The following is a 28,000-nucleotide window of genomic DNA, read 5'->3' as shown; positions in this document are numbered from 1 at the left end:
TTTTCATGTGTTTTTGTTTAAAGTTGTAAGGGAATTGTCTTCTTTTTTTTGAACTCCATACTCAATTTCCCCACCCTTATCTTCTTGATACTGATTACTGCATGTCTTTACAGAAAGATCTGGCACTGTTTTCAGAGCTCTTTAGCTGCCCCAAGGTACTGCTAAGAACAAATCGCAGAACTTCTGAATGCTTACAGGAAAGGGAGACAAAGGGACCTTGACCACTGCCCCGGAGTGGAGCGGGTGTGCTCTCATTTTCTTGCCTAGGGTGTGCAGAGTCCTGCTGCTTCCCAGAGAGAAACCCTGTGGCCAGAGGTTCCCGGGCTCTTCGCTGGAAGGTGAAGGATGAAACAGTTGATTACAGGGCTGGTAACTCATGTTCAACCAGGAAAGTTTGATTCTGCTTGAAATTTCTGACTGAAGAGGCATTCTCCCTGTTCTTGAGACACTGCTAATTAACTACATCACATGGCCAAGAGGGAAAATGTAGTCCAGGGATCTGCTTAGGGAATTAGTTTATAAAACTCATCAAGGTGAGTAAGGAGAGTGTTTGGATAGTACCTGCCTTCCAGGAAAATTAATGCTTTTGCCGTTGGAGAAACTGAGGCAGAGACCCTGCAGATCTCCTTACAAGTCTCCTTACTGCCATCTTACCCCTTCCCAAGGGAGCACAGTTCAGTCTCTGCGGGTTGTCCTAAACAGACAAGTATTGTAGACACACATATTCTACTATCAAGTTACTTGTTTTGCTTATTGCAGCAACATAAAAGCTTTTCTAAATGAGATGCTGCAGTGCCTACCACTGCTGAAGTTTAGGCTGATTCCCTACCCTGGATCTCCTCTGGCCATCACAGGGCTACTGGCAGTAGTAAAAGAAGCAAAAGTACAGTATTTTTTTTAATTGTATCCTTGCTGCATTTGATGGCTCACTGCATGGCATACAATGCCTGCTCCCATCCCTTTGGCAGCTTTGGCTACTGTACAATCTATCTGTACCAAACACTGCAGCTGAAGGAAAATATAAGGCACAGGAGTGTAACAACAGAAAGCTACAATTTTCCCAGATTGTACAGAAACCAGCACAGTTGGTTGGGTCAGGGGCACAACAGTCTTCTTTATGTATTTTTTCCCCAATTTAAATGTTGCAATAATCACAATACAGGTCCTTTGGATATTTTTATAACGTATATAATTTTTTTTCCCCCCATTAGGAAACTCAGTTTGCATATGGTTGCAAGACATGCATTAAATGCTTGGCAAAAAGTCACCTTGACAGTAAGTGCTCACAACAGCTCCAGTGTACATTTGCTTTTCCTGGTCCCCAACAGCCCCACATCCCCCAAAACAGACACACACACACACACACAGACACACAGGCCCCCAAATCCTACGGTCACACAGTGAATGGAAGTGGAACCCCAAGTGCTTAGAATGCAAAATTAAAAATACAATTTTAAATGTAACTCTCTTATATTTTCTCAGTATTTCTTGACAATGCCTTTTAAAACTAAACATGGTTTAAAAATACACCTTTCCAGTTCAGAAAAAATCCCACTGCAATGCAGAGTAAGAATAACCTTTACATTTTCTCCAGCAATTTCCTATTTGTCTAGAAGCACCAAGTTATCTGATCAGCTTTCCCTGTTTACATGCAGTAGCCTACTAAACCCATTACAAGTCAATATCCAATAGTTGTGCTTTACTTTGCAGACATTTAAATCAGTTTCAGATATTAGTGCAAGAAAATTTGTCAATTCAGGGAAAAAAAATTAATCTGTTCCTCTGCCTTTCATTGACTTCCATTATTATGCACCAAGGCAAAGGGGGAAGTTGAGGGAATAATTAGACCCCAGACCCGGTGTGCACATACAGTTACTTTATAGCTGGTGCAAACCCAGTTACCTGCAGCAGGCTGGGGGGTTCAGGAAGACACTGACTGCCTGGGGAGGAGTCTGCAGCTCTGGGCCTACAGGACTTCAACACTAGCGCCAAGGCTCCTGGGTTGGGAGGGTTACAAGAGCTCCTGCATTTTAATGACAAGGTATTACAGCTTTTCCTGGAAAGGTTACCGAGCAACACCTGCTTAGCACTATGTCTTCGGCCGGGCTGCGTCACCTCCCGTTTCTATTCCCGGCTTTCCCGTAGGACGTAGGAGAGGCCGTGCTTCCCCGAGGAGTCGTAACTGTCATAGTAGGGGAGCCCGACCCACTCGGGCGGGTACGTGGCCGTGCTGTACACGAAGCACTCCAGGACGCCGTCGGCCGCTGCCCGCGCCTCTCCCGCGCCGCCCTTCCCTTCCCACTCCACCACTTGGATTCTCATCAGGGTGCGCTGATACATGTCTGGACAGCACTCAAACTCATCCAGGAACTGCAGCATCTGCTCGTCGACAGAGTAAATCTCCCCAGCAATGTGGTGGCCTGTCCCCGGGATGTTCAGCATGTAAGGAATATTGTATTTCCCTGCAATCACCAGCGGGTACTTCTCCACTGTGCGGCCCCTTCCTTGGAATTTCGCTAGGCCTTTGGCCGTGTTGATCATGTGCTTGTAGTTGGGCTGGCCCTTCTTGAGCGTGCCATAGACGAAGACACGGGCCATCGTACTTGCAAAAGCCGCTGAAAGACAAAGAAGTACATTACTCACGGGGCCAGTGCCCTGCCAAGGCATCTCCAACACAAAGAGTTGTTTGGGCACGTGCAAAAATGGTCTCTTAGTCCTATACCACATTTAAGTATCATACTCAATTCAAGTATCTTGAAACTTTTCAGACAACTGCATCAGTGAAAAACAGAGACTAGAAAAAAGTCAGCCTTTTGCAGTTCTTTGCTGTAACCAAATTAACATTCTCTAAGGAATCCCAAGCATCAGCCAACATATCCCTGACCCCCAGGAAAAGCTCTAAATATTTCTTAATTTTTCTCTCTCTCACCATTATGGGAGCTGTGCTGCAGCAAGTGTGTGGTGTCGTGCTCAGTGACTCCCAAAAGCAAGTGTGTGGATTCATCTCATGGATGTGCTGGTGGATTTGCAATAATGCCAGTGCTGAGGTCCTGCTTGCTGAGTGACAGATAAATGCTGAACAGCAAGCTGTGAGGCCAGGGGAGAAACTGGAAGACTGCTGGCAGAGAGACCAGGTAAGGCCATGTTCCTCCTCTCTTCCCCAGACAGACACCCCGAAGTGTTAAATCACCTCAAGTAGCTGGTCTGCACATGTGTGAGCTCCCTCTTGAAAACAGACCCTGAATGACCATTTGTTTTATCTGTGAGCATGAAACACTCAAAATTGGTTTAAATGGGATAAAAGACTGGCTTTACTGAAATGTAATGGGGGAGAAGGTACCTTCATAGTTCCTGCATTATTTTTTCACACTGTGCCATTTGTCCTCCATCATTTCTGTAGGGGTAGAAGCAGTTCCTGCACTGTGATGTTTTCCCACATTTTACCTGTGGTCACTGACTGGGCAGAGCCTGTCTCATCTGCAGTCATCTGGCTGGGACAGACACCCGATATCAGAGAAGCCCGTGCAGCTCCTCTCAGAAAGGGTGTCATTAAATAATGTATTTCAAGTTCAAGAAATATTTAAAACCAGACTGGAAGTAGAAATTTAATCTATTTTCTGCAATTTACCCTTATTTTAGTAAACTGTTAGGTTAGGTCAGTTATCCAAAAGGGTGTGTTGCTGGCCGAGAACAGTGTCATTTAAAAATCCTCAGTAGCCAAGCAATTTCCCCTTTGGTGAAGCAAACAGTTTTTCTCTGTATCAAAATACAGCTTTCCAAGCAAAAACAGTGTGTGCCTTCATTTACTGGCAAACTGCTTTCACTTAGGGGAATAAGAACACACTGATTTTTTCCCTGTATTTTATCAGATATACTTCAGAGTAATTTATCCTTCATGACATAAACGAGGTTTTTTCTTGGATGCAGCTCATTCCCTCACAATAAAAAGAGCATTAATATTCAGTCGGCCCGAGTCTCTTTTATAAGAAAAATCATTACCTTTCAGATTGTGTTTTGAATAACAAACACGGATCCTTCAGGAAGAAACTTGTCCCAGTGGGGATTGAGAAAGGATCAGAGTTAAGCATTGAAACATGCAATTAATTCCCATTAGGGGATTAGGGCACTCGTGTTCACTTTGAATCAGAAAAATGAATTGTGAATTAAATTGTTCACAACCAAGAGGTTACTTGTCAGAGTTAATAAGTTAAAAAATAAAAAGGGAAACCTAAAACGCACATAAAAAGCTCTATAGTGAGTGGTGCATCTGTAAGAAAAAGATACGCTTCATTTCCATTAAACAAAAGCTCTGTCCCTACTGTACAGCTGGAGATAAGCTTCCAAAAAGTTCACAGAGAACAGTGTCACCATTTCCTGAAACTGGTGAAAACAACTTCCCTGTTTCTGATGGCACAGCAGCTGGCTGTTGAGAAACATCACCCATTTAAAGAAAGGCACCCATCATCCTAGTGCAGGGTCCACAGAATTCAAGAGCAACAAAGGAACTTGCTAACCCAGGTTTGGACAAGTGTTTCTGATTTAGCCTTTGAGCAGATTGATTCAGCAGGCAGTACAAACAGAGATGGAGTAGGAATCTGAAGTTTCAGCCACAGCTCCCAGTGGCACTTCTGTGCCCCACAGAGGCCCTGTCGCTCACGCTGGATGGGCTGAGCACAATTGCTTCTCCTTCTATTAAAAAAAACCCAACAACAAAGCAAGGCCCAGCCCTCCAGCCAAGGAGGGATTGAAATAAACTTGGCAATAACACTTCCTGATCACTGCTCCATATAAATAAGACATACACAATTTTCTGCGCAATAAATCTGGTCTCCAGTGTGCCGTGTGTTGCACTGCAGAAAGGCTGTAGATGTATTAGCATCACTCAAAGCACTCGGAAATCCTGGGCTCTTAAAAGAGTTTTAGCCACCTTGTGGCAGGAGAGCACAGAGCAGAATTGTATTTGAGGGTCATTTCACAGGCTTCCACCACGCAGCTGAAAAGAGTTATAGATGGCATCCCCTTGCTGAATCACCAACAAGAAGTTGCCTTTTCTCACTTAATCCAGTTTGACACTTCTTACCTTCACTAAACCACCTGAGAGGAAAAGAAAACCCACCAAAAACCAAACAAAACCCGCCCAGACGTATACTGAATATTAGCTGCCAGGACTAAACAAACCCATTCAGAAAGTACTTTCATGAAAAATTCATACCAGAATCATTAAAATTTAATGGCATGGGGAAACACGAGTGAAATTTGTACATCATCTCTGCAAAGTATTTCTTTTAGCTATGAAAGATGACCTGCCAGATTGCTTGTGGGATCTGTAACTAGTTGCTTCATCAGGCAAGATGCAAAGATCAGAAAATAGAGGGACTATTTCAGCATCACACAGGTAGGTGAAAAGTGGCTCACAACTGCTGCCAGCTAGGAGCTGGGGTTGCCACTTGGCATTAGTGCTGGTAGGGCAGCAGTATCCACATCCACCCTCACCCACCAGTGGAGTTCTGGGTCAGGGCTTTCTTTGGTTTTCCCTCTCAAGGCCCAACAGCTCCAGCAGGGTGAGAGAAGGGTGGGTGACCATGTGGACAGTTGCTGGCTCACTCACCATGCACTCACAGATGAAGCTGCAACCAGGCTCTTTACTCCCAGGTTGTGCCCAAAGCAAGATCTTGCTTCCCAAGTGGCAGCAGCAGCTTTGGCAAAAACCACCCCCTTTTTTTTTTGAAGCACAATTCAGACTATTACAGGACCCTATCAGCCACTTTTTAAAAAAAAAAAAAAAAAAAAAAAAAAAAAAAAAAAAAAAGTATGGAAGTATGGCCCCAGAGCTGTGCATTACACTGGCTCCAGGGCTGTTTGCAATCATGCTCACAGTGGGTTTGGGAGAAAAAGTTTCAACAAAATAAAACCTAACTCAGAAAGTATCCATTTCTCTCGCTCCATACAGTAACATTATTTTCCCTTGAGAAAAATTCTCTGCATTGGCTCTGTGACCAGATATAGTTACACATTAATTCTTCAGAAGTTTCTTAAAAACTGTAGGAAACAGGTGAAAAAACAAAATGCCTTGAACTTTAAACTTGAGCCCAGTCTGTTTGAATGAAGGGAGTTTTAAGGTCACTCTTCACTCAATGCTAACTTTCAAGAAGGACTAACATGCCAGAGAGGACTCCTGGGACCGCATCCTGTTGGTCCTTTGATGCTTTCATTTTGTTGCTTGCTATTTTCTTTATAGCACAGACAAGGGCTTCCTGCCTCGGCCGACCCCTTCCCAACCTTGCTGAATACCTCGGAAAAAGTTTATGGCAAGACACCTTTCTTACATTAACCACAGAGGCACCAGTGAAACGATGGCTCCTTTGAAATCAAGAGGTTATGGTCTCCTCGCAGCGGTCACCCACTCCAAAGCTGTGAGGTGCTGGTTTGTGAAAACAAACAAGAGTATTGGAGTAACCAGGGCCATGCTGGATGCTACTGGGCACTACCTCAAACTCCACTTAACCTTCTCTGCAGATTCTTTTCATTTCTTCCTTGGATAACTCATATCCCCAGATCAGTAAATACTCCTGTGCTTAAGCTGGAGCATCTTGTAAGTCTCTGCCAGGAGGCAGAGTAAGGATGCCCTTTCACTGGACAGGCATCAATCATAGCACTGCTCACGTGCTTTGTACCCCTTTGTCACCACAGCAAACATTTGCCTTTTGTCTGTTTGAAAACATTCCAAATCACTTCCAACTACTGCATTGAGAAAATGCATTAGATTAGTTTTTATTACTAACCGAAAGAGTAATTCCCAGAGTGACTTTAAGGAGGTCTCAAAGTGGCAAACAGATAAAACTACCACATGCAAAACAATGCTGGGGATGGAATGTAGAATACATGCTGGACACATTAGACAGATCAACAGCCTAAATTTCTAGAGTGTGCAGAGACTGGAGGGGATTGGCAGCGCATCAGGACAAGGAAAGGCGGATGAAAAAACCAGAAGTTGATGTGGACAAACTGAGTTGAGAGGAAAGAGGGGGAAAGCTGCCACCTCCAGAGAAAATTATATTAGTAAGTATTGACTGTTTTGTCCTAATAATTAGTCATGTTGTACAAGTTTAACTAAAGTCTTGGACCTCAATTCAGAAACCTGTGGACTGAAATATTTAGAAAGAGCTCAGGGCAGAGAACTGAGTCCAGAACTGTTTAACTCGGACCAAAAATGAACCAGCAGGAGCTTAAAATGGGAGCTGATGAGATGGGGCATAATCTCCTACAAATATGGGTAAAGGTTTTAAGAAGAGACAGTTGATTCTCTGCATACAAGAACACAAGGTCAGCCAAAATTTTTTGCACAGAATCATTAACATGGATAGGAACAGCTTTCTAATTGTAAGAACAGAGAGGCATAAGGACAACTGTAACAAATGACCCCAAAAAAGCTTGAGGGCCCAGTGCCCTCTGTCTTAGGGTGGTCAACAACAGATACCTCATCATCACAGCACAAGAACAGGGCAAGGCAACATCGATGCATTTCCAGACTTGGGTCCAGACCCTCCCCAAGTCAAAGTGATGAACGTTGTGCTGTGTAAAGGCCTTTTCTTCCTGTGAGCTCTCATGCCTGTTTTTGTGTCAGCAATGGCAGCAGCAGCAGCAGCACGGAAGGCAGCCCCAGGCTACGACTGCCTGTGTGTGCATGAGGCCAGGTTACTGTGGGGTCTGTCCCTGATGCCTGCTTGCTTCATCTTCCTGAGTCAGGGGGCTCTGTGCACCTCCTCTGTGACACCAGATACTTTTCTAGTGCTCACTATCTTGATGGCTGACAAGTCCATGTATATTTAACAAACCAACTCAGTAAAGAAGCACTCTGTACTGATTCTCCTATGGTTTTCTGACACAGGGAAACTAGAACTGAAATATTTAAGGATAAACCATGAATATAAACATGGAGAGAAACCGTGTCTCCTCCGTTGCTCTCACTCCATTCTCCCCATGCCTTTTTGAGTGTTATTGAGCAACACACTGATGTTTCAGAAGAGCACAGCAATACCTCAAGCATCTTAGTCTTGAGTGCCAACTGAAGTGTGTTTACTGAACATCAATAAACAGTGTGGAAGCCTTGAAAACTGGAACTCTTGAAAACTTGCGCGAACTATCATGGATGCTACAGTTATTCTTGTCTTAGAGAAAGGCAAGAGACTAGGTAGCTTCTCAAAATCCCACTCAAGCATGGTGGGTCCTTACAATGCAGTTTTAAGTACACTACAATTAGTTTAAATTATATACACAAAATTATTTCATCTTTGCACTTTTAGCATAGGTGCTTACACTGTTGCATCTACACAAAAGGAAGAAAAAAACAACCCACAAGAAAGGAGCATAAGCTTTAAATGCCAGACTGCTGTTACAGGAAAAAAGTAGAAAAACAACTTTTGATAGGGCAGCCCTGCTATGCCACAGTGAATTTGAAGTGGTTTCCATCATTGAGATGCAGAACAGAGCCCAGAGTTTCAAACTGCCGACATCCTGAAACTGGGGACAGAGCCTGCAGCTTGGATGGGTTCCCTGCAAGGTCAGCACATTAATTTACATGCCAATACCCAGAGCGGTCAGTTCGCTGTTTTGGACCGAGGAGATCATCCCGGCCTGTGGAACACGGCAAACACTTTGAGTACCTAAGCATGGGAATGTATTTTCTACGCTGAAAGGATGGTGAGAGAGAGAACGGGAAGAGAGAAAAGATGGGGTCTTGTGTGGGATCGTGAGGTGCCTTTCCACAAAGGAAATGAGGGAACAGCTGCACAATGATCCTCTGTGAGGAGGGGAGAGGTGCCCAGGTCATGGCCCAGCACCGTCCCTTGGGAGTGTGACCGAGTCTGGAAGGGAGATGTTTATAAAGCCCCATTGGTGAGCAAGAGCATCCTCCCACTGGCAGGGGCCTGCGGCTCGGGAAGCCATCTTACGCCTTTTCTGCTGCTCGGTGGAGGAGCCGTGGCAGCGGCTGCAGGCAGAATGAGCTCTGCCCAGGGGAGACCCAGTGGTGCTTCTCAGGCCTCGCTCTGTGGCTGGCTGGCAAGGCCAGTAGCTGGACATCCTGACAGAATAGAAGCCACTCCAGCCAGCAGCTCCATAGGCAGTAGCAGGATGCCTCCCTGGGATGAGTCAAGGTGCCTGAGCCCTGCAGCACAACATGTGGAGGGGTCACTGCAACACAATGCTCCTCAAACCTTGCTAAAAACCTAATGAGAGCAGGGATTCCCCAGATGCTCAGGGAACAAAATGTGTTCTGCAAAGTGAGCCAAACAGAAAAATCCAGGTATAATTCTAGGAACAGTGTCACATTACACTGTAGTATTTTTCCTCCAGAAATGGCTACCTCATGGACTAGCTACTACAGCACAAACCTTTGACCGATGTGGCAGAAATTAAACATCAGAAAAACCCAGACTGGTTTTTTTTTCCCAACATGTGATTCCTGGGAAAGTATGGGCTGCTTAAAAGGGTCAAAGAAAGATCATTCATATACATTTGCTGCAACCACACATACACACACAAGGATTTTTTACACAGAGCCATGCTTTGCTTGTGAAGTGTTAGTGGCCACCAGGAAAGGAGAAGGGAAGGTTAAAAGCTGTACTGGAGGAGACACCAGATCTAAATGCAAACACAATTTTAAATATTCCACCAGAAAGGGTACAGATAGTGTGGGATAATGGCCAAGGACATTTGCTCTGAAGCAAGGTCATACAAATTTTCTGAGGTTCAGAAGGAGTAGTGGACAATAAAGTATATCTATACACACAGAAGTCACACTAACAGTAATGCTTTTTTATTTGTATGTATGCTGCTATGTAGCGATGGAAGGAGGACAGGCCCTCCTTGACATTTAGTGGACCAGAGCTGAGATTACTTAAAGTGCATAGAAGCAAAAGTGGAACTTTTTTTTTTTTAAGAAGGAAGTCTTATACCATCCTTTCAGTCTATGAATCCAGTTTGTGGAGAAGCATAATATTTAACATGGGTCATACTGGCAACAAAATAAATCAGCTCAACCAGGGAACCCAGGGAACTGGTGGAGTCACCATCCCTGAAGGTATTTAAAAGATGTGTAGATGTGGTGCTAAGTGACATAGTTTAGTGATGTAGCTGGCTGTGCTGGGTAAGCAGTTGGACTCAAAAACTCTTTTTCCAAACTAAATGATTTTGTGACTCTATTCTAATTCACTACAGTTATTGTATTTGTCTTATTAATGAAATGTATATGCAAGTCTTACATTGGTAAGCTATCTGGGCAGTTTTATTTAACAAAAAGATTTTTAAAGTGAATTTCAGCTTGCAACTTAATACAAGTCAGAAATAAAAACCCAATCCGTATCTCAGCAACAGATCTCTTCCACCATTTCCTAATATAATAAAAGGCTAGAAAATACAAACCAAAACAGGACATCAGATCAAAACTACAAAGAACCATGGACAGATGTATATAATTAACTTCAATCCCACCGAGTCATATCACTTCTCTTTAGAAATTAGTAACAAGTTTACTACAGAATAAGTTCACAGATCATCATGAAAAGAGAATTAATGAGTTATTTCAACTGTCCTGGTCTTGATTTTTGCTCTCTAATAATGACTAGCAAATTCCTGCAATGAAGTCTGAAACATACTCCACATCCTTCTTCAGCAACAGGGAATGAATCCTTTTCCCAGAATAAATACATTTACTAGCCTCCTATCTTCTACATAGAAGAAACAAATACATGTTCTGGGGACATCCAAACAAGACTAAAATTACACTTAGCAAGGCACTGGAGTATTTGCTTTCAAATCCATAAAATGTACCGACCAAACTCTCAAATATCCTCCTGCCTAGTAGAGTCTGTGTGTGATGCATCCAGAAAAGCAAGACAAGAAATCTCCAATTTGTATGTGTCCTATAAAGTCTGTGTCAAATTAAATGTTTATTTTCTGGTAAAGACTGGTTTGGTCTCTGATGCAGAAACAGACTGGTGCAGAAACAATCTAATGCAAAATTTAACAGAGGTCTGTAAGATCTGTATTTACTGAAAAATGAGGAAAACCAGCTACGCAACCCCTTAAATCTTCCCATGGAGCCACAAGTGTCTCACAAGAATTACTAATGGTAATAATTCCCTATCTCTACATATACATGTGCAATTGCAGATAAAAGCTACTTTGATTTTATGATGACACATAGAATTTACTCTAATTCTCCTTGTCAGTTCTCCTTCCAGAATGCTTGGAAGGAAGCTTTAATGAAGGGCATCTTACAGCAGGGGTAACTGTAAGACTGTAGAAGGATTACATAATATTCATCTTAATTTATATGAGCCAATTATTTACAAATAAAATATTTACATAAATTAATATGGCTTTATACATACATGCTCTTCAGCCTCTCTTCAGTGACCTTTGAGAAAGAATTTCTGATAGTAATTTGATAAAGAAAGAGGAATAGAATTAAGTACTGGAAGTACATGAGAAGGGGAATAATATTCAGTGTGGTTCTGAATGCAAAAAAGCCAGGCCAGGGTCACTAAACAACCTCTGACAACGATAACACAGTGAACTTGGAGCTCATTACTTAATAATCAGTGAAAACATCTCCAGACCAAGTCATAAGGAAGAACTGTCTACGAACAAGGAGTAAGTTAAGGGAAGATTTTAATGGAATATATTAAATAAAGAAGTAATAAGCACAGACAAAAGTTACCAGTCATATTCCGCAGGAATCAATGCTGTTTTATTTCTTAGTGATCTCACAACAGTAGTTAGCTGTGTACCTACCACATCTGTGTGTGATGCATCCAGAAAAGCATCATTTCATGCTACAGCCACATGAGATGGCCTAAGAACTATGTAGTTGAAGTAAGATGGCTTTTAATGACACAAAGTGCAAGAACATATGCTTGAGGACCACAGACAAGAGCTTTGGGGGCACTCATCATTTGAAGGCAATAAAGGAATCGGAATCTCTCAAGCTGGAATGGACACATAAGGACCATGGAGTCCAACCCCCTGCTCCTCACAGGGCTGCCTAAAGCTAAGCCAAATGACAAAGAGCATTGCCCAGACTCTCCTCGATCTCTGACAGGCCTGGAGCCATGACCACTTCCCTGGGGAGCCTGTTCCAGTGGCCAGTCACCCTTGCAGTGAAGAACCTCTTCCTAATGTCCAGTCTGGACTTCCCCTGCTTCATCCCATTTCCTTGTGTCCTGCCACTGGTCAGCAGAGAGAGGATCAGCACCTGCTCTCCACTGCCCCACTCGAGGAAGCTGTTGGCTGTGATGAGGTCTCCCCTCAGCCTTCTCCTCCAAGCTGAACAAGCCAAGTGACCTCAGGCACTCCTTATGAGTCTTAGCCTTGAGGCCTTTCACCACTCTGGTCACCCTGCTCTGCACACACTCTAAGGGCTTTTGTGAAGGATTTTACTTCTACAAACCAAGTTGTTTCCATCTGTGACACACTTCTCCATCATGACAGCATATAGAGCAGCTGAAAAGCACTTTTTAATTTTTTTAAAAATAAAATTAAAATTAGCATTCTAGAGTTAAGTAAGTCTTCCAAGATACTTCCTTAATGCACTTGATGTGCATTTCTGATGTGTGCACATCAGAAGAAACTCACGTACTGTAAGGCACTGAACTATCTATGAGAGTGTCCAGCTACACCTATCCATCAATCTAGTTTGTGCTGAGAAAACTGGCATGACTTAAGCAATTACAATATAAAATGTTCTGAATGCCTCAAGGTACATCTTAAGATCTAGCCAATTTAGGACTGGAGCAGGCCCCAAGCAAAGGTGATTAAGCCTCCATTATAAATTAGCATATCCTCAGCTTTAGTATCTCCCCACAATAACCTCCTTGCACACCCCAAATATGGGCCAGAATTATGAGAAAAGAGGATAGCTAAACTGGCTACATTAGCTGTCAACAGATCAGACTGAAGGGGATGCACAGAACTCAGCATTGAAAAGGACCCTATCCATACTGAGGGACATGAGCAAGAATGGATCATTGACAATGGATCACTATATTCCTGCTTTCTCAGGGTATGCTATGGAAATAAGAAAACAATTCATACATGCTGCTATTTTGTTGGGATCCCACTTTTCCAAATAGGTCCCAAATATGCAGTAGTATGTAGAATATCTTCCAATTCACTTCCTCATGCTATTTCAAATTTCAGTGTGAGGGAACAGGGTAAGTAGGACAGGAACACCAAGTCCCAAAACTTCTCTATCCTTCTAAGTGAAAAGTTTCCTCTTGCACTGGGATCAGCAGACATTTTCAACACACACCTCTCATCACAAACTGATACACAATATAAAACCAACTGCTTTTCCTGTCAGCAACTTTGGTCTTACTAAAATAAATTTACAAGCACCACTTACAATTTATTTTTATGCAACAAATAAAGAGAACAGCCTCCAGTAAATACAATCAGCATCACACTTTAAAAACAGACTGCTTGCACTGAAAGGTCTTGGCTCATAGCAAATACAGCCTTGGAGTTTCAAGAAGTAATTCTGTATGAACACTGTTACACCCTCACACCAAATGCATTTGACAATGAAAAATTGGAGTAAGAATGGATGATTTTACAGATTAACCAAAAACTGTATTTTTGCAGTTAAAATTATGCTACCTGAAAAATATTAAAGATAAACATTATTCGCACAGTATTGAAAACAGACAAAACATTATTAAATAATTTCGCAGTCCAACTTGGCCATAGGAAGTTACATTTCATTTCTTGAACAGATCAGTCACTGCCTTCCCAGTGCCACTCTCCCCCCCCAAATACTGTGCAGTACAGCAGACTCGGGCAACTCCCAATTCCCACGCACAGGAATAATGTTATTATTCTGAACAGCATTTCTCCCAGACTTGACAGTATCTAGGGACATCTGGAAATCTCAGTTAATTTCACTTCTGCATTCCTTAAGCAAACACTCACTTATTGATGCTAATTAACTGAGGAAAAATTAAATAATGTAATTAGAGAGCCAGATGTAAATCAAGAAACAGTATATTACTTAAAACACAGAAAGAAGAGAAATCATACAACATTTTGTCTTTTTGATATGACTTAAAAAGACAGGTAATGATCAAATAACTTCTGACTTTCGGGATGTGAACATTTCTCTCAAAATAGATAAATTACTGGCAAATTACAAAGCCTCACTAGCTCACCATTTACCCCACAATAACTATCAATTAGTAAAGGCATGCTTCTGAATACATAATGCATTACATTTTTTACTTTCAACACCTGGTGTCACCAGAATAACACCATATATTTCTAAAACGCTCTGCAGTGGTGTGCGTGTGTGCTTTGATTTTAGGGCAGCAGTACTTCAAAGGAAGTGGAATTGTAGAAAATTATGGCAAACCATGCACACAGATTATTTTTTTTTGTTAATTGATACATTATCAGTTAACTGACCATGGCAGGTCATTTTAAAAATGAGGCTCAAGGTGTCTAAAAGCCTTCATCCCTTAGACAAGGTCAAAAAAGGCCTGAACAAAGTGAAAATTTTGCTGTATTTCAGTATTTCAAGCAAGCTAAATCCTAAGCCTTTTTTTGCACAAAACATTTCAACTGTGATTTCTGTTACACCAGAATTTTGCTAATTGCAATCAATTTTTGTAGGGGCTAATCACGACCTTTCTCTCCAGTCTAGGGCTGTATTAATTGGTTATTATTACAGTTCCCCTGAGAATAGAAAGAGGGGAGCGATTTTGATTGATTATTGCTTGGAGCTCTTTGGATTGCCAAGACACTAAATAAAAAGTTAAATATCAAAGAAGCTTTAATTAAATTCAGTCTCTCCTTCTTTCCACTCTATCAGCAAAATAGAGCCGATAAAAAATTGACAAATTAAAGGGAAATGAAAAGAGTCAGAACTAGTGACCCCATATTTTTTTAATGAGAAAGTACATGCATTTATTTGCTCTAATCTTTAGATAATGGGCATAAGAAAATGAAAACTTTCTCAGCTTTTGATGCTTATTCCAAAGCCCAAATGGAGTTATGGCTGGCAGTTAGATTAACTAGTCTAAGATTTGTGTTACATTTTTATTTTAATATAGCATTTCAAATAAATCAGTAAAAGAATTCTGCACTCTTGGGGAAAAAAGTTGTAAGACTGTTGTACAAAAAAGATAGAAAATACTGTATTATAACATACTTATGCAATATTTCAGAATCAAAAGGTTTAAGAGTCTCTATTTTGGCAGAAAATTCTGCATCAGAAAACAAAGGAAGATGTGATCAAGATATTTATAACTAATTTTGTAAAAACTTACTCAGACTGACACTTCCACTAATTATGCATGGGTTTCCTGCAGCAGACTTTCCAGAAATCATATTGTCTTACAAAACTTTTTCAGTTAAGACAGAAACACTTCCATAGGTACAAGTTTTCAGGTTTCAGTGCAATCACTGTGGATTTTAAAGCTGGAACAGAAAAGCTAACCCTGATACAGGAATTATTTTCAGGTGAGTGCATTTCTAGGCTCCACAGACAATGTTTGGAGGAGATCCCTATGTGCCTGCAAGGCGTTTACTACCTCTAAGCTGATCTAAGCTGGGGCCAGCTTTTTGATGACAGGCTTCTAAATCCCATAAAAGGAAGATAAGAGAGCAATACAACTTTGAATAATGGTATCAAATAACATCAACCCATATAAAGATTAAGACAGTCATGGAAAGAAGGAAAAAAGCTTAAGCCTGGGAAAAGGGATGCAAGTGATTAAGAAAAAGCAGTTCTTCTCCTCAATGCTTGATTTAAACAGATGTTAACATAAATTAGTAATTTTTAAAACAGACAGCCTAAGTCTGGTGGGTTAACCAAGTTAGGCAGGTTTTATACGCAGGTTTTGTTTATTGTAACACCACCACTTGTTCGCTTCAGCACTTCAGAACAAAAACCCCCCCCAAACAAAACCCAAACCCAAAAAATCCCCCCAAAACCAAACACCAGTAGTTTTCTGTAAAACAAGGTGTTAATTATTTTAGGACTCCTTATCCCTTTTTAGAAGGGAAAACCAATAATAATAAAAAAGACCTTAGAGGACCCTTTTCTCCCAAAAAATGCAAGTATTCAGTGGTCACTGACTCAGAATGTGCTTGTATGCACAGGAGCAGAAGGACAACTGGTAAAGTAATACACAGGTCACAAAGGTTTATCTGGAGCTGCTCAGCAGAGCGGCCTGATGTGTCCTCCATTGCAAAAGACTGCCCAGGCAGACCTAGGGGACACCACCTGGATGGAGATACACATTATTTCCCATGTCAGCTCCTAAGGAAGAAAGAAGGGATGCAGACCTCTTAGTAATAAATAGAATACACACAGAGGCAGTTTCCCAGCTCTACCACTGGTAAGATGTGCAGATGCAGAAAAGAAATGATCTGTCTTGATCCATATTAGTTACTTTGTCTTGACCTTTGTAGAACTTTTGACACTGATAATGCTCATGATATTCTCACAAGCAAGCTAAAAATCACGATTTAACAAGAACTGTTGCTATTTAGTCAGAAAATATTAAGAACTCCAAAACTGTTTAGAAAGACCAGTTAATATTTATCAAAGGTATGATGGTTAGGCATTAATCTCAAACTGGACATATTCTCAGGATTTGTTATGTTCATTCCAGTAGCAGGGAAGCACCACTAATGAAAATTCTGAATGATGTGCACAAGGCTAATGAGGAAGCCACAGGCCCCTGCACAACTGCTGCTCTGCAGCAGCTGTTCAGCTAAGGCCAGAACAAAGTTCTAAGATTAAACCAGGAATAATCAGCAATCAATAAACAAAATCTGGGGAAAGGCTGCTGTAACAGCATTTCCGCAGAAAGAAATTTGATGGTTACAATGATCATGAACTCAGCATGAGTCAACAGTGTGGTAGGGCTGGAAAAAATACCCCACTTGAATCCAGCCACAAATTGAATAGTACACCCTTCTTTGAGTGCTACATGTAAAGAACTGCAATCAGCTGGACAGAGAGAACAATCACAGGTCAGGAAACCAAAACCTATAGAAGAATAAAACAAAAATAAAGACCGTGTACTGTAATCACTTCTTTTAGAGAAAACAGCATCTTGCCTTTACGAAAGCATACTGGAAGAGAAAGAGGCTGTATGCTTCTTTCCACATCTGCTTTGACAGAAGATCCAGTAAGATCCATTCTGAGGATGGACATTAGAAAGACTACCCACCTCCTGATAAACAGGCTGCCTAGGAAGAGGATAAATAACTAGAAAAGTTAGGAGTCCTTCACTACTGTCTATCCTCAACAGCAAGATGATGAACTGCTATCAGAAATAACACCGCCGCTGCCAAACTTTGCCAAGGAACTGGATGAGAATCTCTTAGCCCTCCGTTAAAAGTAAACATAAAAGACAGTCTGAATCATATGCTATACATGGAAAGCAACACTGGACTCATGGAGACTGTAAGAGACCAGTACTGAGGTCTAGTTAGTAGATTCCTGTTACCTCAAAGAGAGGTTTCTAGTATAGATCCTACTCCCTGCCTCTTTAAAGATGGTACATTATGCAATTATTTGATTTTTTTTTAGATTTACCTTCCCAAACAGGAATAACCCTGAAAAGCAAATGAAATGTTGGCTTCCCACCCATTCTTAGTCCATGCTGTGCCTCCTAAATACACTCAGAGATACAATCCTGAGGTGCTACACAGAGTGCTTCCTGACCCCATGAATCTTTCTGCACTGTGATCTAACTTCAAAAGGCCAAACAAGACCCAGTGGAACATGGGTTAGAGACCTTGGGACAAAGGGTATGAATCTAATTGTTCTACTTCCTGGGAGACCATAAAATCATAGAATATGCTGAGTTGGAAGGGGCTGATCAGGATCCTCAAGTAGAACTCCTGGCCCTGCACAGGACACCCCAAGAATCACACCACGTGCCTGAGAGCTTTGCCCAAATGCTTCTTGAACTCAGACAGGACAAAGACTGCTGTTAGTCCTGCAGCTGGCTTTGGCTGGATCTGGCACATGCAGGGTATGTCTGGCTCAAAGGCAGAGCAGTGCCAGCCCAGCCACACATCTTTGGCTGATTAAAACACTGATAAAAAGAAGGTAAAGTGCAAGAACAACCAATGCCTCTGACACCACAGCCTCAAGAACAGGTGCACAGCTCACCCAGACCATTCCCACTCTGAAACTTCTGCTCCCCAGGTAGAAAGCTATACACACTTGTGCCTTGAGGCTTCCAGGACAGCCATCCTGGTTTACATATTATCCATAAAGACTACTATAAATCTGAGCCCACAAAATAAACCCTTCTCCTGGTTGTGACCATTTTTCATCCCAAAAGCTGTTTTTAGATCACAGATATGAAACATTTTAACCCCAAGTAGTTCTGATAGAACTGATATTTAATAAAGATATTAAGAATATTTATTATATTTTTTATAGGCATATAGGTTTTATTTGTCCTATTGATAGCATGCTGGTGAGATACATCACTTCAATATGGAACCATTAAAAATCTATACCCTCATACAGTCTTCCTCTAAGCTGCTAATGTGGCAACTGTAGAGAAGAGACACTGCTATTTATCTAGACATACAGTAAACAATTTTACACACACATTTGTTTACCCACTGCATACATGATTCATAGGTAAACTGCTGCACATGCATGTGAGTGTAATACACAGCAGTGTAACAGGTTTTATCAAAAAGAACAATGCAAACTAGAACACATTTCTTAGACAGCTAAGTGATTGTATTGTGGTAGCTCAGAAAACATGCTGCAAAAGCTGCATCTGCAGCAGCTTTGCCCACAAGACAGAAATAATTAGTTGGGAGCAGAGCTAAGTAAACACTAAAGTTGTGCATGCTGTTTGTACTGCAGAGTGTTTACAGATCACAAAAGTAGAAGATTACTGGGGAGTTTATTCCATTAAGAGATAAAAACCATCAAGCTTGACTGTTTCACTGTCACTGAAAATACTTCCTAACACTCTTCCCTAATTAAACTCCCAAAGCATCACTTCTACCTGAAGTAAAAACTCAGCTGATAATGCAGTTGGGCTGATGGTTTAGTGGGCTGGCACAGAGAAACAGAAGGATGGGGCAGACGTCAAAGAAATAATCCATCCCATATATAATCTCAAAAATTAGCCCACTAGATTAAGTTTTGACTTATCTAATATCAAACGAAATTACCTGATGTGGTGGGAGGGTCACGAAAGACAAATTATCCTAAAAAGCAATGCCATCTGTTCCTTCCTTCCTACCAGGTCTGGTGTTTGCTGCATCACTCTCCAGACCCTGCTTAAAATCTGGTTGCAACAACACTGACGGTCAATCTCAAAATCTCCCCAAAAGTGTGCCCCAAAACCAATCAAAGTATTTGACACACCTAGAACTGATAGGTCAATCATGGACTTGATAATTTTCTCAGTCTGTCATAAGACTGAGAGCACAAAGTTATATCAAAAGAATAACTGCACAACAAAATTCAAAACTGAACTGGATAGCCAAGTCAATGAATGAACACTTCCTGGGTTCACAATAAGACTGCAATGATAATAATGTGCTAAAGACAGCTAAAATACAGAGTCTGATTTCAGTTTCCACCCACACCAATACTGAAACAGAAGTTACAGATAAAACATATAGACTACAATACAACAAATTAAAGAGATTAAATCATTGTTTTGTTATATAGAAATTAGGAAGAAAACTTTGAAGTTCACCCTGTACAAAATTAAAGATACTTGATGCCCTCCATTAATATAGTAAACTGTCGCTAAGCATACTTAATTAAAAGATATAATAAATACTAGCAGTAAAAGAACAGACTAGATGAACAGATGGATCCAGATAGATTTTGACCTAAATTTCTTGATATTTTGACAAGATAAATAAAGGTAAATATAAACAAGAAGAGGAGAGAGAGGAATAACCAGCCAGTCAGTAGATCTCAGTAAGGAGTCTCATACTAGAAAGATGAAAAAAACATTATCAAATCCTTTTCTTTCTCTGCTCATCTGCTTGTCTTCTCAAAGATGATTTGTTTCTGTTAAGCAGGTTTCCTGAAGCTTCCCATAACCACTTACATATTCACCTCACTGAGACATTAATTATGGACATTAATTATGGAACCCAAATAATGAAATAAGGCGTACTGCCTTAGGACAGTTTAATCAAAAGAAATAAAAAATTAACTAGTAATATATTTTAAATCTCTTAAAGGTTGATTTTCTTTTATGCTCACTCTCTCTTGAATTTGACCCCTTATAGAGGTAACAGTTAAGAGAACAGTTTCTATCTACAGAGTCCATAGAAGGCAGAGATTCTTCTTTGTAAGCCCTTCATATCACCTTCCCTTTGGGCACTCTCTCCAACCACACAGTTCCTAAGTACGTAACTTTGTGTTACTTATCATGTTTGAAATGAGCTTCAGAAAGCTTCAGTAAGATTTGGCCTGTGGCTGGATTCATATCCTGAAAGTTTTCATAGCAGGTATATTTGAACTACATCACAGCAAAGACTGCAGCCTTGGAGCTGGTTAGAGATTTGATGTGTGAAATGTGTATGTGCATGGTAAGCATCCTGCTAGGATTTATTCCCTACATAATTTTCAGCTAAGGCAAAATCAAGCCTGGGGCTCCACTCCACTCCAAACTCTGTTGAAACATTCCTCTCCATTCATACAGTTTCTCAGTTATTTATACATTTTAGTAATATAGCACAGGCTCAGTGCAATCTCATCTAAATTTACTTTAGTTGCTCTCCTATATCCACATCCCATCCTAATACTTACCAAGCATGATCTCCACACCTCACAAGCAGCACCTGACTTTTGAAGCACTGCTTCACAGTACATGAAGTCACACTCCATACATGTGCTGTGTTCCATCTCCTCTCAGTGAAAACATTCTAGAACACTGAACTCAGATTCCTACTTATTCCACAGAAAATCTAAGTTTTGATGGCTCCACTAAAAACTGCCTCAAAGAAGATCAACAGCAATTGATATAGGCTCAAACATAACTGAAAAACGACATTCATTCTGAGATTATGTTTTCTACATGGTACTTTGTAGTAAGCTTTCCCCCTTACCTTCCTAGCTTCTGAAGGCTTGTCCCATCCTGTTCAGAGCTCTTATTTTCCCAGAAATAAGTTTGGGCCTAAGATGTTCTTCAAACCACAGTTTCCATTGAGCACCTGTGTAGCTATGCAATCAGGGGAATAAACAAGTCTAATACCTATTATCCTCCTATTTCTGTCAATAATAAAAAGACCATCACATCTCAGCTGACAATCATGGCAAGCATATTTTTTTTCATCCCTCATCTGATTATCTGCACCAAACTACTATTGCTGAAAACTCTTTTCTTTAGTTGTCTTCAGTTCTTCTACCCACATATTCTGGTGAGTTTCTCTCACAGCTAGGCCTGTCTTCTGATCTCCGAGATAAAAAAAATCTGAATTTAGTAATTTTCTCTTAAATTTGTTACTATGGGCGCTTATGTTATTAAGACCCTTCTCTAAACTCATAACATTTCCCCTTTTTTTCCATGAGCTTTTCACAAAACCCATAAAGGAATTTCCATTTTTTCCTCAAGTTTAAACACTAACAAGAACCTGCTGCCTCATTGTAGAATAATGTCCTCTCAGTCCAGGTGAGCTGGGTTGGCTAAGTCCCCACAATGAGTGTGTATTCCAGTACTCATTCCACATATTGCCATCATACGGTTTTTGTTATCCCTTGAGCAGAGGAAAATACATAAAACCAGAGGCCAGAAGAACATCATCACAAAAGGGAGGCAAGAGTTACACAGGAAGACATCACTAGGTCTACCTGCCATTGAAAACCATTGCAAACACCACTCCTTCAACTGAAAACCAGAACAAGACCCTTATTTCTCACTCACTATATACAGTCTCACTTCCAAGATTATTTTTCTCAGCAATGTTTTGAATAAAATTGGTTTGTTTGTATCTTTCTTCAAGCTTTCAGTACTACTGTACATGTGGACTGGGCCTCTCCTGATGGAAAATAATCTAACTTGTTACCTTTGATTTCTAGAGAAATTAACACACTCTGAGATCCAACCAAGAACAAAACTGTTGTTTACAGAACTTGCAGTGGACAGAATCCATAGGTAATTAAAATGATGTACTGATTTTAGTGGCAAAATTCAGTGTCCATACCCTAGCCTAGTTTAATGTGCAAAGTAAACAAGAAAGACTTGGGTTCAATTAAAATAATTCAGAAAGAAAACTATTAATAGTCCCTGATGAACCAGAGGGTAGAATTCACCTTGCTTTAATTTTCTCCAGTTCAGAATTTAGGTTGGTCACTCATGCTTCATCATTTGGTGTAAAGAGATGTGTGAGGTGCACCTCTTGTTAGCAACTACAAATGAAATTCACATTTCAAGCTCAAGTCTGTCATCTTGGGAAGTAGACTAAAGAAGAGGGCAGTGCTGAGGTACAAAACACTTGATTCTGTTATGTTCTTGTCTGTCTACTTGACACATGATACTTATCAGTTCCATGTGTCAGTAGAAACAATAAAACCTTAGTTATTGGAAGTCCTGAACACAAACCGACCTGCTTGCCAGAAGGCAAAATGTATTAACTTGACAATATTTCACAAGATGTGTAGACAACATTTAGTACCTGAGATGCAAAGGTGGCAGCAGAGGTTCAGGATGAAACCCAGGCTATCACAGAATGGGTCAAGTTGGAAGGGACCGCAGTGGGTTACAGATCTCACCTCCCTGATCAAGCAGGCTTATCCTAGGGCACATTTTACAGGATTGCAACCAGATGGTTTTCAAGTATCCCCAGTGAGGGAGACTCCACAACCTCTCTGATCAATCTGTTCCAGTGCTTGGTCACCTGCACATTAACAAAACTCATCCTTCTGTTTACGTGGACCTTCCTGTGCATCAGTCTCTGCCCATTTCCTTTCATCCTATTGCTCAGCACCATCAAGAAGAACCTGGCTCCAACCTTTTGGCAGCGTCCCTTCAATACTTACAGACACTAATGACGTCCTCTCTTAGATCTCTCTTCTCCAGGCTAAACAGCCCCAGATATAGAGAGATACAAGAGGGAAACTATAGAAGATTTAAGTCCAGATCAGCTGTAAAAAAATATTTTGGGGAAGACAGAAATCTTTTATACTAACATTCCAAAACACTACTGAAACTGTGCATGATATTTTTACCAGAAACTAACATAATGCCAACAAACTTTTCTAACACTCCTGGAATACTAAGTAAACAGCAAGATTTCTAGACATGTGATGAGAAATGGCTATCTGCACCTGCTTCCTCACTAAAAGGAGAGCTACTGACTGCTGTTGGAGCCAAGACTTAGCCAGAAGTGCAGTACAGCAGTCAAGATGACACTGTTTGGGATCCATGCTTCCCCTGACATCTCAATGATTTACCTTACACATCCTTACCTTAGAACTCATGAATACACCTTGCTGAACAAAGCAAGCAGCTGAGGCAGCAAGCACTCTGCACTGTATTAATGGGAACACAAACAGCAGATTACAGGGAGTGACAATCTCCCTTTACTTGACACTTACTAGACCACAGGTACAATACTGCACCCACTTTGGGGCCCAAAACAAGAAAAAATATGGACAAATTGCAGTGCATTCAGACAGTCATGGGGCAAGAGTAGTTGGCTTGTGAAAAGCAGCTCAGGAAGCAGCCTTTTCAAATTGAGAAGAGGTGGCTTTCGATTGACCTAATTAATAGCAGTCTTCCCATACCTGTGGTTATCCAAGAAACACAGCCAGGATCTTCACAGCAGTGCATGTCAGAGTTGAAAAGGAACAGGTATAAACCAAAATAAGAGAGGCCCCAGTTTGATTCAAGGAAAAGGGTTCTCATGATACAGGCAAAAATTGAAGCAAGATGCCCAGAGGCATTGTGTAGTCTCTATCCCTGTAAATTTTCAAGACAACATACGATAAAACACTGAGCAACCTTGTCTGGCCACATAAACAACCTTGCCTTGAGTAAGGAGGCTGGATGAGTGACTCCCCAGGTCCCTTCCAACCTGAATTTTGCTGTGATAAAAGTTGTGGGCTGCATCAGGCTAGACAAAATGAGGGGAGAGAAAGAAGCTAAAGGGACTTGCAAGTACTCTGGTATTATTTTATAGCACATATTTTTCAAATTGCAGCATTGTTCTAGTACAGCTACTCTTACGCAGCTGAAGCCTGGCGCAGGTGAGGTGATCTTCCTTTCATTTAACAGCAATCCAGAGCACTGGAAAAAAAGCAGTTCTTGAGAGAAAGGATGAGAAAAAGCAATTCTACGTGACCAAGAACTTCTGTCAGAATGTCAGCAATCCAATGGTAACTCTGGCTGTTAGTAAAGGTCATGAGCAATTACAGACAAAACACTGCAGAGAAAGGTGGTTATGTAGGTAATTCCAAAGAAAAAGAGGTGTCTTGTAAGACAGAGAAATCAGGAGTGACAGAGATATTGAATATGTTTTCTCAAGATGTTAAGAGCGAATAGCTGACACACTTAAAGAAATCACAGTGGCCAAGAATCTTAATGTAAAGGCCATTCTTCAACAACACCGTAATGGGAAATCAATAGAACATGATATTATCCTGGTACAGTCTGTCCTTCTTTAACATTAATTGGAAGTGGGGGAAAGAGAGCTGTATCTGACATGGTCCATAAAATGTAATTAAACCTTTGCAGTGAAAAAGAGCAGAAAATTCTAGATAGCTACAGATTCTGGGTTAAGACTAGTGATTTACTACTGCCTGAATAGTTCAATTTCTAAAGAAAAAAGATATTAAACATCCTCTTTAAAGAGACAGAATGAAAAGGGTATTACATTTGCTAACTCAATGACATGACTGGGTCCATCCATTTCCCCTGTCTCTTACTCAATTATCTATGTAATACTTACCCCTTCTGTCAGAATACTGCAAAAAATCTATGAAAGATGAGAAAACAAAAGGTAGCATTAGTTCATACAGAAAATGTGTTCTCTTACAGCACATGCTCTCTGCTTAAGCAGTTCATGCCACTTAAAATGTCATTCAAGTTTCACATTAAATTCTACTTAAATCAAAAGGCTTATTAAAATTATTTGACCAGGTTCAAGTTCAAAGAACTTTTTAGAGTGTGAGAAACATACAAGACTTGAATAGGAATAAAAAACTGCATTGCTCCAAAAAATGAAATGACAAAAACCATAGTGAAATGTAGTGTCTTTTCTTCTACCAACAGTAACTATTAATAGCACTCATGATTACACAGACAAATAATTTGGCTAATCCATTTACAGAGTGAAAGTGTACCAGAGCTAGAAGCAGAAGGCAAATGCCACAAGGTCTCTTATTTCACTTCATGACACTCCCATGACTGTAACTTTGTGCCTGTACCTACACTTGCACATTCACAATATGGATCAGGCACTCATAGAACCTCATTTTCCTGAAGTTCTCCAAGAACAAACACAACTCTGTAAACAAGAGAAGCAGAAACGGGCAAAACCTGTGGTTAACATGAGCAGTCAGATGAAAGTACTTTTCAAGAGGAAACTTCCTTTAAAATAGTTGGGTTACTATTGGGAGTTATGAATGTACAGAAAGACTTGGAGGAATGTTGGTAGGATGGGACCTTTGAAGGTCACTTAGCCCAGCCTCCCACTCAGAGCAGGGCTAAAGCCAATGCTAGATGACACTTTCCAAGGGAAGAGGCTGTGCTCAGCAAAACAGTGGGTGGCAGAGACAGCAGGATGTCTGGTGCAAACCAGGCCTTGCTTGTGCCCTCTACTCTCTGGAGGCACCTACATTTCATGTTAAACATCAGCCAAGGAAAGCATGAACTGACATGGTAAGCCTTTCTAAAGGATAAAAAGGAGACAGTAAATAACTGCAGTAAATAACACACTCCAACATTTCTACGCTGAATGATAGGAGAAAATGAGCAACAGAAAACTCTAATCACACGTATGAAGTCACCAAGAAAAGGTATAAGGAGTAGATGACATGACACATACCAACAACATGACACGCTTTCTTCTGTGATGGAGCGAAGCTGTGTACAGTATTCCAGTGGTCTCAAAACAAACTCATGAACAAGCTCAAAGAAACTTGCTTGCAAAGCTGATGGCAGAAAACCACGCTAATTTGGAAAGTGAGGAGCAAACAGGCTGCAAGAACCCAAGGAAAATGAAGTGTGACGCACATATCAAGTAGTCAATATTTGTCAGCAATCAGGTGCAGGTTTAAAAACATTAGCAATGCATGGAAAGGCCATTTTTTGTTTTGCTTAACATGTAACCTCTTTGAAAACTCAGGTTTTGAGACAGACAGTAAAAGAGACATCTGTTCTGTTTAGCATTTATTTAACCATGGCAGGAGAAAGCTGTTCTACACTTAGAACAGAGTACATGACACAAGACATTACACAAGACATGTTAGTGTTCATATGACTTTGACAGCTATGATTGAGCGAGGACAGGAGATGAGTGCCAGTGAAAGATAAATATACTGTACAGACAGTCTAAGTTTTTAAGACTTCTCCTAAGAGGAGGGAAGAAGAATGATGAAAAACTACCCATGTTTTGTTCAGAGATGTGAAATTTAAAGCCTCTCTTAATGGCTTCTGTCACACAATGAACAACTTTAATTGTCAAGAAATTGCTTTTCCAGGTTGACTGCCCACTTAAGCTAGAGAGTATATAAAACAAGGCCACTCCTCACAGAGTTTTACATGAAACAACTTGGTCATGGAGATATTTACAGTTGTGCCACTGTATGTTCAACTTTACAGAAATTGCTACTGTGATATTTTCAAAGCAGGGCAAAAATTACAAAAGCAGCAAATTAAAAAATACCTGAAGCAAAAAATGAGGAAGTTAATTGCCTGGAATTAATACCGATATAACTAAATGAACCTTAACCCAAACCCAAAAGACTTACATAACTCTGTAATGGAAAAGAAAACAGAACAGCTGGGGGACAAAAGTATAGCAAAATGAAAAGCCAAGGTGGAGTAAAAAAAAAAAAAAAAAAAAAAGAAAAAAAAAAGACCCCCCACCCCAAACATTCCGGTCCAAGCAATGCAAGCAAAAAGTTAAGTGCTCTTAAGTGCTGTAAGGATATACAGCCATGGAATTGTTTGGGTTGGAAGGGGCCTTAAATCATGTTTTCAAGCCCTGCCATTGGCAGGGGCACCTTATGCTATACTCTGCATCTACCATACCCGAACTCTTTCCTTTCTCTTCTCCCTCTAGTTTGGATACTGGCTCTTCAAATACACATCATTAACCCATTACAAGGACAAAGGTATGTTACTAAAAGGATCATAATGAACACTTCTGTTTGGAGGATGCGCCTGAGCGCCTGGAGAACGCAAGGTGATCACCCCCTTGGCCGGTCCAGCGCCAGGCACAGCTCTCCCTACACTCAGCTGTATCACGGACGGGCTGCCCCTCGCACACTGAGGCGCTGCTGTGCCCTTGTCCCACGGCCACCCGTGTCCCGGCCGGGGGCCCCGAGCCACCCGCCGGCTCTCCCGGGCCGGCTCCCACGTGGAGCTGGGAGCGCGGCCCAGGCCGCAGGGTGCTGCCGGCAGGGCGATCCCCGCAGGGCCGCAGGGTGCTGCCGGCAGGGCGATCCCGGCAGGGCGATCCCCACAGGGCAGCAGGGTGCTCCCCGCAGGACCGTACCGCCGGCAAAGCCCCTGGCCGCCACCGGCCCTCCCGCAGCCCGGGCCGGCACCTCCGCCTCCCCTCAGCGCTTCCCCGCAGCATCACGTGTGGTGAGGGCGGACCGGCCCCGGCCCAGCCGCCCCGCCCCGCTCTGCTCTGCCCGGCGCTCTTCGGGGCACTCACTCGCCAGCGCTGCCGCTGCCTCCGCTCCTGCCTGCGGCCTCCGCCTTCTGCCCGTCCCGGGGCGCCTCTCCGGGGAATAGGCGGCGGGGCGGAGCGGGGCATG

At 41.5% G+C, this 28,000-nt stretch overlaps 1 protein-coding gene across 4 annotated transcripts; it reads right to left on the bottom strand.

Moving 5' to 3' along the window:
- Positions 1-10: 10 nt before the first annotated feature.
- On the bottom strand, positions 11-28,000 carry GGACT (gamma-glutamylamine cyclotransferase). Of its 4 annotated transcripts, XM_086880814.1 has the most exons (4): positions 27,898-27,971; positions 26,059-26,211; positions 24,961-24,987; positions 11-2,615 (listed from the first exon to the last, which is right to left on the bottom strand). In XM_086880814.1, the coding sequence occupies exon 4, from the start codon at positions 2,596-2,598 to the stop codon at positions 2,125-2,127; it is 474 nt and encodes a 157-aa protein (XP_086736940.1). In that variant the 5' UTR covers positions 2,599-2,615; positions 24,961-24,987; positions 26,059-26,211; positions 27,898-27,971; the 3' UTR covers positions 11-2,124. The 4 variants fall into 4 exon arrangements, with proteins under 4 accessions (XP_086736940.1, XP_086736941.1, XP_086736939.1 ...); XM_086880815.1 differs by lacking the exon at positions 26,059-26,211 and having other exon boundaries at positions 27,898-27,980; XM_086880813.1 differs by lacking the exons at positions 24,961-24,987; positions 26,059-26,211 and having other exon boundaries at positions 27,898-28,000.

Source organism: Cyanistes caeruleus, chromosome 3 (assembly GCF_971803275.1).
Source record: "Cyanistes caeruleus chromosome 3, bCyaCae1.hap1.1, whole genome shotgun sequence".
Taxonomy (NCBI): domain Eukaryota; kingdom Metazoa; phylum Chordata; class Aves; order Passeriformes; family Paridae; genus Cyanistes; species Cyanistes caeruleus.
The sequence above is the reverse complement of the archived record's forward strand: the minus strand, read 5'-3'. Positions and strand labels throughout refer to the sequence as shown.